At 37.4% G+C, this 20,602-nt stretch overlaps 3 protein-coding genes across 13 annotated transcripts in view; all 3 read left to right on the top strand.

Annotated features, from left to right (window-relative positions):
• Positions 1-1,980, top strand: part of tnika (TRAF2 and NCK interacting kinase a) — a 91,949-nt gene extending 89,969 nt beyond the window's left edge. For all 10 annotated transcript variants that reach the window (XM_056742481.1, XM_056742485.1, XM_056742484.1 and 7 more), the window contains one exon: positions 83-1,980. In XM_056742481.1, the coding sequence (XP_056598459.1) occupies positions 83-166 (84 nt within the window). In that variant the 3' untranslated portion in view covers positions 167-1,980. The remainder of the gene's footprint in view (positions 1-82) is intronic.
• Positions 1,981-2,141: 161 nt separating this feature from the next.
• slc2a2 (solute carrier family 2 member 2) lies at positions 2,142-9,613 on the top strand. The gene is made up of 11 exons (XM_056742488.1): positions 2,142-2,473; positions 3,699-3,794; positions 3,978-4,177; positions 4,932-5,056; positions 5,546-5,661; positions 6,718-6,880; positions 7,124-7,311; positions 7,416-7,520; positions 8,316-8,417; positions 8,533-8,736; positions 8,819-9,613. The coding sequence occupies exons 1-11, from the start codon at positions 2,465-2,467 to the stop codon at positions 9,020-9,022; spliced, it is 1,512 nt and encodes a 503-aa protein (XP_056598466.1). The 5' UTR covers positions 2,142-2,464; the 3' UTR covers positions 9,023-9,613.
• Positions 9,614-11,105: 1,492 nt separating this feature from the next.
• eif5a2 (eukaryotic translation initiation factor 5A2) lies at positions 11,106-20,250 on the top strand. 2 transcript variants are annotated; one of them, XM_056744218.1, is made up of 5 exons: positions 11,106-11,264; positions 12,270-12,460; positions 12,574-12,678; positions 18,110-18,241; positions 18,476-20,250. In XM_056744218.1, the coding sequence occupies exons 2-5, from the start codon at positions 12,293-12,295 to the stop codon at positions 18,536-18,538; spliced, it is 468 nt and encodes a 155-aa protein (XP_056600196.1). In that variant the 5' UTR covers positions 11,106-11,264; positions 12,270-12,292; the 3' UTR covers positions 18,539-20,250. The 2 variants fall into 2 exon arrangements, with proteins under 2 accessions (XP_056600196.1, XP_056600197.1); XM_056744219.1 differs by lacking the exon at positions 11,106-11,264 and adding an exon at positions 11,633-11,845.
• Positions 20,251-20,602: the final 352 nt, after the last annotated feature.

The raw sequence follows: 20,602 nt of genomic DNA, 5'->3' as shown, positions 1-20,602 counted from the left end.
GAAATATAGATTTCATTTATTCAACTTTTTACGGTTTAATAATTAATGTGACTAGATTATTTTACAACTTTATTTTCTGTAGGTGTTCTTCGCCTCGGTCCGGTCGGGCGGCAGCAGTCAAGTGTTCTTCATGACGCTCAACAGGAACTCTCTGATGAACTGGTGAAGCTCCTGCAGACCGAACACTGTGGAGCCGTTTCTCCCGTCTGCATTCTGTGTGAGCGCACGCTACATTGACACTGGTCTAAGAAAAGAAAAAATATACAGACTCGAGGATTGAGCCTTGAGACACGGACGTGTTTCTGTAGGGAGAGCACTGGCTCTCTGTACACTGCTCATAAAGATGCGGTATCTGAGATCACCTGCAGTGGCACGTGATCCCCAGCAGGGGGAGCAGATGCGCTCAAACTCTGTTTTAGACCTTATTTGTGTCCTCTGATGAAGCCTGAAATCCGTTCTTTCAGTATTTCACCCCTTTACCTTCCGGCCCATGTTTTCCTTCTACTTTTGATTGACTCTTTCTTTTCAGGTTTCAGTGAATTTTAGTCATTTTGCATGGTTGTAAAGAATCAGAGTATTAAAAAGATTAAAAAATGTGTGGATTAGCACTAGAGCTAAAATCAAGTTTAAGTCTCTTGATGTTCCACTTTCCGGTACTGGCAACAGATTTGCCAGATTCACGAATATCTGTGATGCCAGTTTTTCTCTTAAAGGAGAACAACAAGTAACACTCAAAAAGATACAAATAACACTGGTGCTCATTTGTATATTGTCAACAAGATCCATATACTGTACATTATCCAAAGTACTGTATCAAAATGTAGTTCAGCTTGTTAAAGTGTTATAGCTTTGAGGTTGAAAAGGCGGAAGTAGTCGACAACATTACTGCCTGGGTCATGAACGGTTCATGTTGCAAACCATGTTTTCAATTCGTCCGTTCACTTCTCTAGGTTTCTTTCGGAATGTTTTAAACATGACAAAACCGGAGAAAGACTGTTTACAAAGTAAGATAGAGTCAGATTTACATTACATTGAGACATGTGTCCCGTTCACTGTTTGCATGTGTTGTGTAGACACTGGATAAGATTTTGTACGATGTTGTACGATCAACATATCTGATTAACACAAATTCCCATGAGTCTAGGGTTATAGTAAAAAAGAAAAGAAATATCTAAGCACATGTATTTCAGTAACAACTGCGGATTGAGAATGATTTTCTATTTTTGCGTCTTCAGCCATCACTGTTGGGCTGATGTTAACATAAGCCTCTCTTTTGAAGATATTCTTGTGTTAAGATATAGTTTCATGCACTTTTATTAACAATTCATAATCTGTCAAAATAAACTCAAAACTTAAAAAAAGGAAAAGAGTGTTTAGCAACAATAATGTAGAACTCGCTATTACTGGCCTGTAATATCAGAAATGTTTTGTTTAGAAACTACTACTGTAGGTCAACAGGAGGAACCAGTTACATTAGCCATACTGTATTGTTTTTGATATGTTCATTACATCTTTCTGCTTTGAATTTGATTATTTGCATTTTTTGTTTGTTTGTCTGGGGCTTTAGTTCAATGCGTTCGTTTTTCAAGTCACTTGATGTTTGCACAGTATATAGATATTTATATTTCTTTCACATCTCTTACATAGCAAAAGAAGAATATTTGAATGGTGATGGAATGAGAAGTTTTTAGCAATAATGTCCTGCTGATGTGTGTATGCTGTGTGAAACACTGTGTTGGCCAGTGCCGGGGAAGAACTCATTCGGACCTCACTGAGCTCTTTTAATGAACAACTTTATTTGACACAAGAATGGAAACTGAATCTTTCTGTCTTAATACGTTTTTAATGATCGTCATTCGTTTGGAAGCTGTAAACAAAGTTTTGGTTCTATTATGGTGATAGAAGCACTATGTTCTGTTTTTGTTTGTTTGTTTGTTTTTTTATTTTATGATACGAAAAATAAAACCGATAAGTACCTTTTTTGCCTTGCCTGTGTTCCCTCTCTCCTTGTAGAATCTGTTGTCACAAAGCTGCTGAGACGACCCTCAGACTTTGCTCTTCGATCGTAGGTGTAATATATTAACTTCTTGCACAAGCAAAATTTCTTATCCAGTCACTTTGTTATACTGATCGAAAAACAAAATCCAACAATGCTGACACCTGACATTCTTTAAACAACTACCATCACAAACACATTAATATCTCAGTCCTACACTATCCCGATCATTTTCAAATAGCGTTATATTTTAAGGAAAAAGGTTTTCTTATAAACACTGTTGTAGTACATGGTGATCAGTATGATCAGGTGTATCATCTGGTGTGTGGTCTCTTAAGCGCAGCACAAATGTGCGGCATGATCCTTCTGTGACACGATTGATCATTTACCGGCTATTGGGAAAGTAGCCCAGAACCTTGTAGCCACTGTTAGCGAAGACAAGACGTGCTTCCTCACGCTTTAAACAAAATGGAGAAGGTAAATGGATTTTTCCATCTTAATAATAACGATTGGATGCTTGAAATGTATGTGGAGCAAATGTGGAATTGTAGCTAGCGTTGATTTGTGTTAGTTTCGCACAAGTCCTTTTTTCTTTAAGTAACCTCTTTAAGTGATGAGATGCAGAATATGGAGTGCAGAGGTTGTTTGTTCTGTAATTGTGATGTTACGGAGTTGATCATTAATGTAACTGTGATTTTAAATTAAATAGAGCCATTGTAGAGCAGTTGTAAATGGAGAAATGAATAACTGGGAATCATGGTACATGGGAAAGTTTAGTTGCTCTTTTATTACAGTATATCTGGAGTATTATGATTTGATAATAAGAGGCTTCATTTTTTGAGCGATACAGTGACTATTACACAACATTCTCTTAATATTGTTTCTTGATGTATATTTACATGCACATTTTGTGAAGTCTCTTTAATGTATTTATGATAATTGCTTTAATATGTAATTAATATACCTTTCTCTTAAACTGTGCAATAAGCTGATCAATAATGACATCAGAATAGAATAGAACCTCTTTATTTTCATTGTACTGTATATTTCTGCACACTATGATATTTGGAGCACTGCTTCTGATTGGTGTTAGAAAGACAAACGTGTAACCACAGAAAATAACTAAGATGGACTGTACCGTCTATAGTGTAGATGGTTAAATGCACCTGGCACAATGTTAACTTCCGGTCTGTGTTTGGTTATACCATTTAATTTTATATAACTATTTATTTTATATTAATTGTATTCAATTTAATTGGATCTTACCGGAAGTAAGGTTTGTATCTTCCGCTGAAATTCAATCATGAAAATCCAATTAATTCATAATTTTCATTGCCACTACATAAGGAATTTGTTTGTGTGTATGATTTTCAAATATCCACAGAATATAACCTATAAAACGAGCCATACTGTGGGGACCAACTCACGCTCTAATAAATGCTTGGTTATTTAATGCCGATCAATGTTCATATTTGACCTAATAACCCAATATAAGTCTAATAAGGAAGCATCTTAATAAACATATTGTGAAACATTCTTTACAAAACTTTGTTAGTCATTATTGAAGAATTATTGTAAGTATTGCTCTATATTAAAGCTAGTATAAAAGCATCAATGAAATTGTTCAATCGAATCAATGAAAAGCTCTACGATAAAGAAACAAGTGTGTATATGAATGGTCTCCTGTGTTCACGTCCTGCAGCAGTTAACAGGCACACTGGCTCTGGCTGTGTTCACAGCAGCTCTTGGTTCTCTGCAGATAGGATACAGTTTGGGAGTCATCAATGCACCACAGAAGGTCGGTCAGACATCACATCCAAATTTTTGTTTTCTTAACACGTTTATTTCAACCTATCTACTACCGAAGTGAATATCTTAACATATTCTGGACATTGCAAAATATGGATTCACCTTCTTCAGGTTTTATGTCCAGGAGAAGGAAATTTTATTAATAGCGTTAGTATGTCATTTTGTGTTGAAGGTCATTGAGAGGCACTATGCTAGATCTCTAGGTGTCTACAATGAAGACCTGACTCGCACTGACGGAGCTAACAATGCGACACTTGAAGATTCAACCCATCCTTCGGTTGTCATGTACTGGTCTTTATCAGTGGCCTCGTTCTCCATCGGAGGCATGCTGTCATCCTTTCTAGTGGGCTTTGTTAGCGACTTCCGGGGAAGGTGGAGTATCTTAATCTGATAATTATGCACAAAAGATAACATCTCAGTTTAAAACGATATATTCATTTTCTAATTTAAATACAATTTCAAATGTTAAACATGATCGATGAACATGTAATACATCTCATATACTGTAGTCCATGTGCAATTTTAATGAGTTATTGTTTATTTATCATGGTCGATGTAACTCAGGCATGACAGGCAGCTCAACAGTGACAGTGGGAGCAAACAGTGTGTCTCTCACTTTCTCTCCCTTCTGATGAGCTGCTTGTCAATTAAATTTCTTATGTAGTTCACTTCACCAAAAATGAAAATTCTGTCTTTATTTATTCACCCTCAAGTTGTTCCAAATCTTTATACATTTCTTTGTTTTGATGAATACAGAGAAAAATATTTTGAAGAATGCATGTAACCAAACAGTTCTTGGCCACCACTGACTGTCATAGTAGGATAAATTGCTTCATAAATGTCTTTGTTCTCTTTAACACAAAATAAGATATTTTGAAGAATGTAGGAAAGCAAACAGTTCTCAGGCACTTTTGACTTCCATTTTATTTTATCCATGGAAGTCAATGGTGGCCAAGAACTGTTTGGTTCCACCGTTCTTCCAAATATTTATCGCGGTGTAAATCAAAACAAAGCAGATTTGGAACAACCCAAGGGTGAGTAAATGATGACAGAATTGAACTGTCCCTTTTATTAAGAGTTAAAGTTAATTGAGCTTCCTGAATGCGTCTCAACATTGTTTTTTCAGGATCAAAGGTATGCTGGGTACAAATGTCCTGGCCATAACTGCAGGGTTGCTCATGGGTCTGGCTAAGATGGGCACACCTCACCTCATGGTGATAGCAGGACGTGCTGTCATGGGACTGTATTGTGGTAAGATGGAGAACTTTGTCCGTACTATGTTCACATAGACATAAGAGTACATACTACTGCTATACAGTGCACTTTAAATAAGATTTCGACAGATGGTAAATGTTTCCAGTAAACATCTTTATTGTAATAAATGATATAAGGAATGATGTACAATCAGCCGGTCGTTATTGCAAAATCGAGATCCTGATGCAAAGTGGAGGGGTCTTATATCATCCTAAAGTGGATTGACCTGCTGAGTCTACATTGTCTTACATACAGTATGACATGGCTACTTAACAGATAATTACATTTGTGAACATGAAATATTAATTGAAATCAGGTGAGAATGTACTATAATGAAGTACATTCTGAAGAGAAGCTTTAAACTTATCTACAAGTATTATCATTTTACCTGTGGATTAACATATGTGACTATTTGTAATACTATTTGACTCGATTGACTCTCATATTGCTAATACTATTTCATTTGTTTATATTTGACTTCTTAAGGATTGGCATCTGGCTTGGTGCCCATGTACATTGGAGAGATTTCCCCAGTGAAGTATCGGGGGGCTTTGGGAACCCTCCACCAGCTGGCTCTTGTAACTGGCATCCTTATTAGCCAAGTGAGTTTCAGCAAGGTCTTGCAACTCGGCGGCCACGTTTGCTACGCCTCCGGCCAGCTATGTATGTCAAAGCAAGTCAAGAGTCCTGTCTCCTTGAATGGTGGAAGGCAAATAAAATCGCTGGCAAAAATCACAATTAAATGGCATATTTCCAATCAATGAGTAAACATGACTGTACCATAACTTTGGTTTGCTAGGTTTAAACTCTGCTAAAAATCACATTTTTTAGAGGTTGCTTCAGCTACTGCACATGCGCACAGGCTGGCAAGGGCCACACAAGAGCCCCTCCCCAGAGAATGGCCAGTCTTTATCGACTGACGTTTGGATCTATTTTTTAGAAGGTGCGGCTTTATTCGCAAGAGTGTCCGTATTGAGCATTGTAATGGTAGTGGCGCATTTTATAAATACATATCATATATATTAGTATCAGTCATGTAATCCACGAATTGAGTACATTGAAATGAATTAATTCATTACAGTTATATAGCACTTTTCTGGGTACTCAAAGCGTTTTACACGAAAGAGGGGAATCTCCTCAACCACACACCAGCTTATTGGTGGAGACAGCGGAGACCGAATGTCCACAAATGACCCGGATTAAAAACAGCATGAGCATCCCTGACCTTCCACAGAAAGACAGTTTTATAATTTCCTGTTATAAATATAAATATACTGTCAGGTTTTTGTATTATCTTTCCAATTTTGTGGTTTAAGCTCTGAATTATGATTGTGTAAAAAGCATTCATAAAAAATCAATTATGACTATTAATTATGATTATATAAAAAGCGTGCAGTTTATTCATTTTTTGTTCGTTTTTTTTGTTCATATTAGCTGTAAGATTTGTGCAAATTGGGTCCGATACCCTTGTGGTCGGTGCTCCGACGTGTCGCCCATTGGCCGACCCGCGTTTGATTACGGTCTCGTGGTCCTTGCTCGAACACACCCCCTTCTATCTCCCACTTCGCTTCCTGTCCACTCTCTCACTTAATTGTACAAATAAAACAAAAATCGATCTAAAAAAAAAGGATTTGTGCAGATGTCCTTTTATTCTGCAGGTCATTGGTCTAGATTTTCTGCTTGGAAATGATGACATGTGGCCAGTGTTGCTGGGTCTATCTGGAGCTCCGGCCATCCTGCAGAGTTTAATGTTGTTTCTGTGTCCCGAGAGCCCGCGTTACCTCTACATCAAAGTAGGCGAAAAGGAAGAGGCATGCAAGAGTATGTCCAAAACCTTCTCACTCCCAAACTTCATTATAAAATCTTGCATTAAATATCAGGAGGTTTTAGACTTTTAGAGTTTTTAGACTTGACAACCAGAATTATCTAAATGTTAATTTATACTACTGTATAAATAAAATGTACAGCCTGAATGCCCTTTAAGTCAGTTACTGTATATAAAATGCCAAAATGAGGACTGACAGAATAATAATGTTCAATTCTGACTGCCGTCTTTTCTGGTAGGTCTGAGAAGGTTAAAAGGTGATTACGACATGACAAAGGACATCTCAGAGATGCAGGCAGAGAAGGAAGAAGCCATGAAAGAAGCCAAAATGTCCATCCTGAGGCTTGTTCGTGCCTCTGTGTATCGCCAGCAGCTCTTTGTGGCCCTCATGATGCATTTTTCACAGCAGTTCTCAGGGATTAATGCTGTAAACTAACTCCACCTCTTGTTCATTCATAAATAAAATATTTCTATCTGACTATCATTTGCTATTAGACAATAGTAATGTTTGATCTGTTTTGTTCTGTCTAGATCTTTTATTACTCCACTGCGATCTTCCAGACAGCGGGGGTCGGTCAGCCCGTATATGCCACCATTGGAGTGGGAGTTATAAACATCATTTTCACCCTCGTTTCGGTAAACAGACGCTAATTTAAAGGCAAACACTGGCTGCTCAGGAACATGCTTCGGTTTCTTGGAAACAGCAGAGTGATGTTGTCTCTTAGGTCTTACCGTCTCTTAACGGGTCATGGCAGTGATTTAAGACTCAACTGAAGTTTACAGATTATTTTAAAATATGACATTTACGCTTTATTCACAATTGTGTTAACGTGCACTGTGTATCTGAATGGTTAAATGAGATTTCATCATACTAACTGTCATGTCATTCTGACCCTTTATGGCTTTCTTTCTTCTGCAGAACACAAAAAAGACGATATTTTGAAAGTAACCGAACCACATTGGATTCCATTGACTTCCATTGTATGGACACAATTCCACAAAGACATTTCTCAAAATATCTTCTTTTGTGTTCCAGTTATAAATTGATTTTTAACGACGTGAGGGTAAATAAATGATGACGGATTTCTTTTGGGTGAACTATGAAAAGCAGGTGGATAAATAAATGTTAGACCAGGAGAGTTTGCTCAAGCCTGACTTCTCTATGGCCTCAGAGCTGGAGAGCAGCCAGATCTTATCTGGGACTTTGCTGTGTTTATCTCTGTCAGTTCAAGGGCAGCCTGCAAGTGAAAACAGTTTGGAGTAACACGTCAGGAGCCTTTAATTCAAATAATCTCAACATTTTGCATTCATTTGGTGCTTTGAAATAGCCAAAAGCTATTTTATGATAATGTTTTTGAGAATTATCATCATTATCAGTTCACTCTTTGCATTGAAATGCCATTCTTTTGTGTTTTCATGCGTAATCTGCAGGTGGCTTTAGTGGACAGGGCAGGCAGACGGACTCTCACTCTGGTTGGTTTGGGAGGAATGTGTTGCTGTACCGTAGCCATGACGTTGGGGATGGCTTTACAGGTGGGGTCACAGTGGATGTGTTGGGAAGCTGCTTTGAAACTGAATATCATTTTCTATTACATGGCTGGAGGTGTGTCTGTTTTTAACAGCTCATTCTTAATTCTTTGCTTTTCAGGATGTTTACTCATGGATGAGCTACATCAGTATGACAGCCATATTCCTGTTCGTGTCATTCTTCGAGATTGGGCCAGGGCCGATCCCATGGTTCTTTGTGGCTGAACTCTTCAGTCAAGGGCCACGTCCAGCGGCCATCGCTTTAGCCGGCTTCTGTAACTGGACTAGCAATTTCATTATTGGCATGTTTTTCCCTTATTTAGAGGTACAGTTATTCATATATACTTCCATGTTTTACTTTATTTAAAAAAAAGAAGAAAACCTGAACACTCTACTTTGGTCCATAGGAGATGTGTGGGAGCTACGTCTTCATAATCTTCACTGTACTTCTGTTCGGGTTCACTGTTTTTATCTACTTACGTGTGCCTGAAACAAAGGGGAAGACTTTGGAGGAGATAGCGGCTGTCTTCCAGCGCAAGCGAGACACTTCCCACTCCAAAGCTCAAGTTGAGACTGAGTTGGAGACGCTTAAGAACTCAACAGAGGCTTAAAGATGGTCATTAGCCAAGATTTACCAGGAAACTGGAATGAAGAACTTTACTGCTTCTCACACTGAGAGCTCAATCGTCTGTAAAGAAATGGCCTATTGTCACATCTAAACGCAACAGCATACACATGTAGGAAGCAACGTACACAGGGTAGCTCGACTTTTGAGCATTTGGTGTTGAATTTATTGAGACTTCATTTTATACATTATAAAGTATATTGTTTAACTTGTTTATCTTGCTTAGTTCAACACATTTTTAAAAGCAAGGTGATGGTCACATCTGCAAGTAATAGTTTTTTTGTGCTATAGAATACTTGCAATGATTTGAATTCAAGTGCTCTTTCAACTATATATATATTTATCATGTATACATATACAGTAGAGCATATTGTACCCTTTTTTGCATAGTAATGTGATCTCCAGTTAAAATTTTGGCAAAGAAGTTTCAAGTTTCAGTTTAAACTGAAAAAATATTTATGTCAACGGATGCAGAAATGAGGCTTTGGACTTTTTGCCTTTTTGCCATTCTATGTTGCCAAACTGTATTCTTTTGAATCTGTCCAAGTAATAAATTACCTGTCAAAATCAAACTAAATTAGTTGAAATTAGTAATATTTTAACCAAAATTGATCAAGAGGTCAGAATACAACCAATAGACACAGCAGCATTATAACAAATTAAAGCTTACTCTAGCGTTTTGGTTTATTTTAAATTATTTTAAACTGTATTATTTTCACCCGACTCATTGAAATGGATTGAATCCGGTTTGTGATATTATTTATGTCAGAAGCACAGCACACTCGGTCCCATTAAAGAAAATACAAGTAGATAGGACACCGCTTATTTCAGTGATTAATAATTTAGACCTAAAAAAGCTATATGATAGCTATAAATAACTTGCAATACTTTGCAAGTTATACAGACTACTTAATGCTACTTTGTCTTTTTGGGAATTTGGAAGAGTTGTTGTCAACATCAGTTTTCGTTGTAATGTATAAAATAGCCAGGGCGTTCTGCAAGATAACTCCATGTTGTGTTTATGTGGGAAAAAGCTGATAAACATATTTCGAATGACCTAACTGTGAGTATATGATAACAGAATGTCTTAACAGAATTTGTTGTGTGACCCGTTCATTTAACTGTTGTGATTATCTGGGTTTTGGTACTTTTATTTGTTTCAAATCGAATCTTATACATTCATATACATGAGATGAATAGTCTGTGTAATTTCTAAGTTATAGATATATTTTACCTTACCATCCAATATTTAACCAAATGACTACTTTAATCATACAACAAGTTCGTCGTCATATCTGACCTTATTTGACCATTTATGAATAATACAAAAATTATGAATTAAGATTGACTCTTACCGCACTGTGTTTTTCCATTCCTATATCTATTAATTTAACCATAGACCGAAATACCAGTTTTATTGATATAATAGGCTATATGCATTGTTTAGATGGAAAAAAATAATACCTTTAAAATACTTTTATGTTTGCAATACTTATATTAACATCTCAAGTCTCGTTTTACAAACTTTGTTTCCTATGTGTAATGTATATTGGAAATATTAGATACATTTATACTTATGTCTACTTTAACATCAAAAACAATTGAACAATTTAATTTCTAAGTTCATTCTTTGTGATAATTATATAAACTCATCTTTTTGAGTTACAATAACCTCTATAATCTCACATTTCAACTCATCAGCCTGTTTTGTGAAGAATAATAATGATATTCTTGCCATCTTCTGTAATGCAATGTATGTCCTTTCTCTAATCTTCGCATCACATCATGAAATATTTATTAATTATACAATTATTTTATTTAAGATCAACACAAATTTAGTTTCAAGTGACATGTTGGCAGAGGAAGGAGGGGTCAGGAAGTGCATGTCACATAGCTACCGCTAACCTCCCCGCCTTTTTGGTCTGTTCCGCCCTACATTGTAAACACAGCTTATTAGAATGCATAACACATTCAATGAAAAAATTTACTTTTGTCCAAACTGATGTCATCCAGCGTTCTTGAGCACAAATACATTCAAACATCTCTATAAATTGTTAACGAGACAGTAGGCCACTGAAGACTTTCCTCCCTCCCGCATGCTGCGAAGCTCGACGCACGCAGTAAAGGTGTGTGCGCATGCGCAAATCCTCTCGTCTTTTGTTGGAAGTGAATGACTGGCGTTTTCAATGCTCTACGCTCCAGCATCGCAACATTTATAAGTGAATCCCGTGAGTACATTATTCTTGGTGAATAAACGTCCGCGAGGGGATCTAACGAAGTCGTTTGATCGTGTGAGCAGAGAATCGGGGTGTGGAGTTCGCTTTATATTGCATGCGTGCTCGAGCTAATGAACGTATCGGCATAACGGCCTGCAAAAGTTCACGATTCAGCTCCGAGTAATCTGTTTACTTTGCTACCAACGATACGCCACAATCTGATTGTTAACCCACAGCAAACGCGAGGTTTATACGGGTTTGGAGATCTTAAAGCGATTTTCAATGATTGGGGTTTAAACACGGTAACGTTAGTTCCGGTTAAGTTTGTGTGCGGCTGGAAACTGAGTCATTCATCCAGCCCAAACGTGTTTGTCGGATCAGGCTGTTGTAGTGGAGGTTAACTCTAAACACTTGTTATCGTGATCGTATATTTGGTCATCTACGTTTATTCAAATTCGTGTAACGTTACGTGGGCAAAAAGCTAAAAATTGTTGCGAGTGTAACGTGGTGTAGCGTAACGTGGTCTAGCTTACTAGCGTAAGGTTAGTGCTCGTGCTCGTGGCATCGCTAAAAAGTTAGACCATTGTATTCAGGTGAGGTTTAAAGATCATTAGTGTTGTGTGTTATTTATGCAAACTGCTAAAGTCTCGGACGCATTTTTTGTCATTTTATAACCGGAAACTGCACGTGTTTGAAGTGTTGCAGTGTTTTCTAGGTGCCTTATGTTTAATGCTGCAAACATAATTCGCATAATCTATTATCTTTAAAGCGAATTTGAGTAATAGCCGTAAGATAACGACAGAAAAGTGTTTTTTTTATACTAGTTTGGCTACCATGTGGTTTCAAACGTGGTTTCAAACGTGGTAACTTCACCCCACGTGCTGCATAGCAAGGCCACGTTTCTTAACGAACTTCATTTGATACCGTCAACTCACCACAGTCCCTCTTGTGCCTTTTTATACTGGGATGGTTTGTTCAGTATAACTCACTGATTTCCTTATAATTGTATTTTTACAGAATCGTCTGCACATTAATTCATCATGGCTGAACTTGACACTGATTTCACCAGTGGAAATGCTGGAGCTTCTTTGACCTTCCCCATGCAGTGCAGCGCCCTGCGCAAGAACGGCTATGTGGTGATCAAAGGACGTCCATGCAAGATTGTGGAGATGTCTACCTCCAAAACCGGCAAGCATGGACACGCCAAGGTAACTTATTAGTAAACCATACTGCCATTGGACCCTAAAAACTGTGCCTGGTGAAATACATTTTCAGTGGTGAAACTTTGCAAAATCTGAATCGTCTTTAATGTTTGTTTTAGGTGCATATGGTTGGAATTGACATATTTACTGGAAAGAAGAATGAAGATATATGTCCCTCCACCCACAACATGGATGTGCCCAACATCAAGAGGCTTGATTATCAGGTCACTTTTTCTTCAATGTTTTGATCTATGATTGATATCATATCGAAGATGGTGTGCCTGCAGTTCTTTATTCTATTTGATCTTTAAAGGGGTCATATGACACGGCTTAAACGAATATTATCGTTTGTTTTAGATGTAATTCAAAGTGTAAACACGATTTAAGGTTAAAAGAATGCTGTATTTTCCACATACCGTGCATGTTTGTATCTCGCAGATTTTTTTACAAAGCTCATCTCTCTGAAAAGCGAGGTGTGCTATGATTGGCCAGTTAACCAATATGTAGTGATTGGTCAAATACCGCAATCGTGTGGCGGAAATGTAGCGCCTCTTACCGTATTTGGATCATCAGGTTCCACGCAATTGTACTGGTATCTGACTTGCGTATACATTTAGGCGGTCTGTGTCAACTCGTACCACAAACCGACGTAGATTGGGGTGGGGGTGTGGTTACAAGAGGTGTTTCATGCAGCTCTGGGTGAGCATTCGCTTTTAGATAGAATGCATAATTAGTTCAGACACATACATTTTTTTTAATTTTACGTGTCTAATACATGCATGGGCGGGCAACTGATAACACACCAGAGAAAAACACTTGGCGCCAATGTTTGCAACTCCTCTGGGCAGTTAAGTCCACAGTCTTATCTACTTGAAAGGGGGAAGGCACAATTAAACAACATATGTCCTATCATTAATTAAACCTGACATGAACTGTACCATAACTTAGATTTGCTAATCAAAAAAGAGCGCTAAAAATTACCGTCTTCTGTTCATGCGCACAGGCTGGCAAGCACCCCACGATAGTCCAGGCCCAGAGAATCGTCAGTCAATACTGATTGATGATTGGCTCGTTTCACTGGCAGGTGGGACTTCCTTCGCTAGAGTCAGCGTTTTGAGCGTTGCATTCCTCCCCATTCATTGAAATGGCAGTGGCGCATCTTGTTAATATCTTTGGCAACGCTCAATATGACCGACCTAGTGGAGGAAGTCCCGCCTTCCAGGAAAAAACAGCCAATCGTGAATCATTATTGAATGACGATTCTCTAGGGTGGTGCTCTCGTGAGGCGTGTGCGGCTGGAAATCGATAAAAAATTACTATTCTCTGGGGCGGGGATCTTGTGAGGTGCTTGTCAGCCTGTCCCCATGCACAGTGGCTAAAGCAATCTCGAATTTTTATTTTAGTGGTGCATGATAACTTAACGGTCATATCGGTATCTGCCAATAATCATTAACTAATGTAAAGTTGGCTTGGTACATGATTTCTGGGGGGGAAAGTGTAATGGTTTCCTTGTTTTTCTGCAGTGAATGATTTCAAAGCACTTGTTCACTTCAGTCTTAGGGAATTTCATATTTAGATACTGTATATTGGTTACCGGCTTCAAATGTTAAAGAATGATCTGTTATCGGCCAAATTTACATATCCGTGCTTATCCGTAATTGCAATATCGGCAGAAAAATAACTAAATGTTTCCCGATAACGATAAGCAGGCAATATTTTGCATCCTATAGTGTTATGCAGAGTCCTGCACGGGTCCTGTTGATAAACCTGCACCCGTAGTAATTTAAAGAACACCCGACAGTAGCACTAATTTCATTCCGTACCCGACCCTACAAATACACGATGTAGACAAAACCATTTATTTTCTCACACAACAAGTAACAAAATATTAGGAATTCCTTTTTAATGCATTTTTAAACATAGCAGTAACTCAACAGGGCAGTTTCAGGAGAGACAACCAAGAGTCAATCCACTAAAATATTGTTAGCTAATAGTTGTAGTATTCTATATTTGGTTAGTGATTTATGAATGTTTGATTATGCCAAAAAATTAAAAGAGCCATATTGTTTACGATATTTGTGATATTAAAGTTTCCCTTACCTTTTTTTTCCTGTCGGCTAAAATTATACTAAAGCCAGCTAAAGTGTAAGCTGCCATCATAAAGATAATGCAGAAAAGGGACCAGGATCATGATGAGCTAAAACGTTTATTGTGATAAGAGTATCGAGTCCTCACTATAACTTTCCATCAGTTGCACGTGATTGGCTACAATGCTCAACGCTGCAAAGCACGCTGCAATCAGAAACCAGCTTTTCGGACTAGAGGTTGACCGATATTCGTTTTTCAGGGCCGATATCAATTAGTACAGGTGAAGTAGACTGATAACCGATATTTTGAACCGATATATATGTCAGGTGTAAAAGTAAAAAATATGTTCAAAATTAACAATGACAAGAGCTCTGACAAAAACTTTGCTCGAAAAACATGGTTACTAATGGTTCAATCAACATATTTAAAGATTATTGATGTTTTGTTGTGCCATTGTTTGCGGCTTGCGTGGATTATGTGAAACGGAGCGCTTTGCTCAAAGTTGTAATCACATAACAAGCTGATGCGGGAAAAACTGCACCTGTTTACTTTCATACATCGTATATATTCCGAAGATGTTAAATATTAATGTAATTTAAAAGTAGACACTTCAAGCTGTCTTTAGACATATGCTTTACGTTCTATGATGAGTATTCGCAGAGTTTTAAATCTGTTTTAACGACGCCTGATGGCTGAAAGCACAGCCTGTATATTGTCGTTTTTTTACAAATGCTAAACATTCTGTAGATAAGGAGTACACAATATCATGTATCAGTCTTGATTTTATGACCAAAATTACTGTTGAATTTAAGTCTTTCTCCGGCGTGATAAAAAAAGATGGGGCTGCACTTTAAGACCTAAAGGAAAAACGCTTATTACACAGATCTGAAGACACTCACTTAAGACAACTGACTGTGCTTACGAGTGTACGTGCCAAGACGGGCATTATAACTTGTGTGTCTGAACATTTATGCATAATAAATTGCGAAAATAACTCTATCCGACACTTGTTGGGAGCAGTTTGAGTGGCGGCTGTGTGCAGTGTGCACGTGCATTGCCTGAATGCACTGACTAAATATCGTCTTTTGAGAGCACGCGAGTACTTGATGCTTTTAAATGGTTTGTATTTGTGATTCGCATGAATTAAAAATATGTGCAAATGCTAATTCAGTCAACTGATGCAAATTGATGCAATGTTCAGTGTGTGTAATCCAGTGCCTTCAGCTTCCTGCGTTGATTGGCCAAATTTGTGACCAACAAATCAGGTGGGCGGCATTACTGTAGGCAACTGAGTGCCGTGTTCCCATGGCTCTCACTAAATCCTTGGCTGCTTCAGAGCCAAAAAGCGGATTTCAAGATTAAATTATTTTATCTCCAAATCAGATTTTAAAATGACCGAAAAAAACTTACTTTCGACGTCGATAATCTGCCATTTCTATAATCGTCGACCACTAAAATATATTTTAAAGAACGACTTTAACCAAACAGCACCTAATCCCAAAAATTCTCAAAATATCTTTTGTTTCGCAGAGAAATCATATACTGGTTTTCAACAACATAAGGGTTCAAATAAATTATATTTGAATGAACAGAAATTATATTTTGAGAAAACTATCCCGTTAAGAAAACGACTTTAAATGGAATAATTCAAGAGGAAAAATAACATCACATCACTGGTGAACTGTGCAACATACAAGCACACTGGAATAGTTAAGTATCCTACCAAAAGGTAACATTTTATGTTTTAGATCTAGTTGTATTGCTCCTTTCTTCTGAATTGTTTTTAAACCGCTCGTTCACCCATACTATTCTGAATTTAAGCCTTATTCAGGGTTTTTCCAGTCTCAAAATGAGGCGGAGCAGTTGCCATCCTGATCTTGTACACAGACACATAGGCTTAAGTGGCTTAACCAAAGTGACTTTGACATATTAAAAGTTCAAATAAAATTAGATGAAAGTTAAAATTAAGTTGTATAAAACATAATCAAAATAAATCAAATAAAGCTTTTTTACATTTTCAACTAACTTTTCAGCCCACTATAGCCAACTAACTTAACCAGTCATACTAAATGACTCAAATGAGCAAAGCTCATTCACATCTTGCATTTTTTGTGGATCACTTTAAATAATTCAATGATCTCTTATTTTCGCTAGTGACTGAAAAGTTCAATAGTTTAAATGAATCTGTTCAAACGAGTCATTCGTGTGCGATCTGTTCTGAACGCAATGCACGTTCATACAGCTAAAGACATTACAATGCTGTACGTCATGTTACCTTAAGAAATTTCAAGAAATTAAACATACTTGGATGCAAAACAAACAGCCGCGAAACATGGCTGGCTCTTGTTCTGCAACTCTTAAGCGCCTCAGTGTGCTGATAGAGAAGCAGCGCCTCTTCTGTGGCGTAATGCCGCAACTGCAGTTACAAATGCATTTTTTGTGAATACACCAGACATAGTTGTAGCGAGAGTCTGATGCGGCACGACATTTGACTGAGGCGGCCGCCTCCATTTTCTCTAAGCAGGAAAAACCCTGTTATTGTTCCCACATCACAGCTTTGCATTGCAGCTTTGAAATCTGGTCTATATGGATTTTTTTTCCGGACTTGCAGTATTCGTCAGGAAAACACTAATGAACTCCTCATAGTAACATCACTTCACCTTATGGTGTGTTATCTGTGTCCCGCTGTACCATTTAAGAGCAGACCCAGAGCTGTCAGAAACAGCGTGATTGGCTAAAATGCTAACCACGCTGTGAATGTGAATGCACAGTGCTTGACTAAACTATTTGTGAACACTTGAGTGCTGATTTCAGTGAAGCTGAAATCAACATACTTGATAAAATTATTTTGCACATAGTTAAAACAAGATTTACGATCTCGAACACCCCCAGTTATGGTAAAGTTCATGATTCAGGTTTGATTATGGATCAGAAATACTATTTAATTGTCATTTTAGAAATGTCTGCCTTCCCCCATTGAAGTAGACCATTGTCTTGCAATGACGTAAATAGCTGCCTGGTGGCCTTGCAAACATGACTTATTTAACTCTTTCCCCGCCAGCATTTAAAAAAAAAGTTGCCAGCCTACGCCAGCGTTTTTGAACATTTTCACCAAACTTTAATGGCTCACAGTAAATTTTCTCAGCTTTTAAACAAAAGAAACCGTATTCTTCTATCTTCATTTGTTAGTTTTTTTATCTCTCCGTAGATGCGGGTAGGTTTCTTCAAGAATGCATCACTTTCATTAAACGGCTGAGATAATTAATGTTTTTTGTCAAAGATTCCGCCCAAATTACACTAGGAACAATCATTAAAAAACGCTCAAACATATACGTTCTAGGTTCTGGGATTCTGTACTTTTTCCCAAAGGTGTGTAATAACGCCACCTGCTGTAAAACAGTACAAGCACTGATTGCCGTAATAACTCGTCAATGGCGGTGAAAGAGTTAAACGAACTTTGACTAGAGTGCCGTTTTAGTCGTCAAAATCTCACCATTTACAGCAAAATTGATCTGTTTTGTAGTCTTGTGGAATAACATGCCTTTTTCTGCTTTTGTCTCGGCACAGTTGGTCGGCATTACAGATGGCTACCTTTCCCTCTTGAAGGACAATGGAGATTTGCGTGAGGACCTTAAGCTGCCTGAAGGAGATCTGGGCAAAGAAATCGAGGGCAAATTTGAATCTGGGGATGAATTTCTGGTCTGTGGCTAATGTTTTTGTTCTTACACTTATATGTATAGGGTCTGCTGGATAAGGGGAGCTAATTTGTAGCTGTTAAGATAGAGATTTTTAATGGATTAATAGTTTTTTTTCTTAAACTAAACTCTTAAACTAAAAAATCTAAATATTTTCATGTATGTATAATGATCATTTGAAAAGCACTGTAAAGCTTTGATCTTGTTTTGAAGTTCCATCTCTCTTGCTTGTTTTTAGGTCTCAGTGTTATCCGCCATGGGGGATGAGTGTCCGATTGCCATCAAACCCATGAGCTCATAATGAACAGAAGCTGACAGTCTGGTTGAGTGAGGGCTTCTACCACAAAATATTACATTTGAGTTCCAAACCGTCACCAAAGTCACAGTCTTCACAAACCACCTAGAATTGCTTCTGTTAGTCAGTTATAAGATACTGGACCTTCACAAATCACTGAGGTTTCCTACACGCTTGTTCTTCAGCTATTTTCTGCATCCATTCCTTTCTTCATTTCACAGATGCACTTTTATCATTCAGTCTTAAATATGGGTATAGATTTTTAACGCTCTACATTGTGCAGTAAACTTCAGTGATTTTTATTAACGCCATTGGGCCTTAAACTGTTGCATGACAGGCAACAGATTACCTGGAAGATTACCTCTTTAAATGACACTGACTAGTTTGCTGGCATTTTGTACATCTGTATTTAAAGCCTGCATCTCTCAGGTAGGCTCGAGTTTGTCTGAATGTTGCTATTACAGCTTGGCACTTGTTGGGGTTGCCTGCAACCATGCAGACATTGTCCTTTCTTATTCGACGGACTAAAAAGACTTTCTTTTTACGTCAAATTGCATTCAGACCAAATATATGATGTAAGTGATCAATGCATTTTGTTTGGCACTTTTAAGTTTTGAAAGTATTTTTTGGAGTTTTAGTTTACCTGACTATTCTGTTCTTTCTTCAGTTTAGGTTTACAAAACACACACACACTTGTATTTTGGTAGATGTCAAGTCAGCAAAACCCCACCTTATTTCTGTTACATCTTTAAGGGATGCATAAGACAAATAATTCAAAAGAATGGCTTTGAGTTTTGCACTAGCTAATGAGCTGTGATGCAGTTGTAATTCCATCACCTCTGTAACAAATTCTCTGTGTTAAAAGTGGCTTTGCTCAAAAAAAACCTGATTTAAACCCACAGCATTTAGCTTATTTCTGTTTTCGTTTGTGTGTACTTACGGACAGGCACAGTGTGCACTAAAGGGCTTCAATACACATTCTTTAAAATTCATATTCTGTATAATCTTGTATGCAACCTTTTTTTTCCTTAAAAATGTAGTTTTTTGATAATTCAGCTCATTTTTAGTTACCCAACATAAATGTTTTCATTGTAGAATGTGTATCTTTACATTTCGCTTCCTGTGGTTGTCTTGTTCTGAATTTGATTTAAGATGAGCTGGCTTAGCAAACAAAAAGGCACTTGGTTGGGCAGAATGTTTTGTCCTAGTGGTGTTTTCACCTGTTCTGAATATTTGTCAATTCGCTACGTACAGTAAGAATTATATGACTATTGGAAAAACACATTGGCATCTCAAACTTGGCAAATGTCTCAGGTTTCCAGCATTCAGGTATTTTGCAGGGCATAGTATTAGACCTAAAGTCTTTATCTGTCTGCAAAGGGAAACAGATGGTGGAAGGGTGATGTGGATCTAAATTTATCAACTCAATTTAAAGATATTGCATCGGTTCATGCCTGCAAGTATATGACATGTTATTACTGGATGCATGTAATTGGTTTGTCTCTTGAATTCAGCAGTGCCGTGAATCCTGAAACTATGTCCCAGTAAATGGCTTAATGATAAGTGACGGGCAGAAGGAGACTGTTAAGAAAGTGAATCACGCAAGCAAATGAAAATGATAGCATTCATTGTTTTCATATAGTGAATGAATATTGTTAAAAACCACAGATGGGATAAGAGGGAACCAAGTATAATAAACTGAAAAGAAAAAAAAAGGATTCTGTCTCTTTGTTATTTAACTGTTTGCATGTTTGGTTTACTGTTAAGACTGCGGAGACACTTCATTCGTGGTAGCAATTTTAAAGTAAAATGCAACAACCTGTCCAACATTTTTCCATTTAGGCTGTGTGAGTTTGGCCTATACCTGTTAATACAGTATGTAGCATTATCATAAAACAACCTTTCAAATATTGTGAAATTTAACACAATTGTTTAATTTTTGATAAGTTATTGCAAAAATAATTAACTGGAAAGTGGATATACAAAGTAATAAAAACCTGCCCGTTTCCAATGGAATGTCAATCATTTCAGTGGATATATATTAGTATATGTTCTTCAAACAAGACTTGA

Source organism: Triplophysa dalaica, chromosome 3 (genome assembly GCF_015846415.1).
Source record: "Triplophysa dalaica isolate WHDGS20190420 chromosome 3, ASM1584641v1, whole genome shotgun sequence".
Lineage (NCBI taxonomy): Eukaryota > Metazoa > Chordata > Actinopteri > Cypriniformes > Nemacheilidae > Triplophysa > Triplophysa dalaica.
This window is presented reverse-complemented; position numbering and strand designations above follow the sequence as displayed.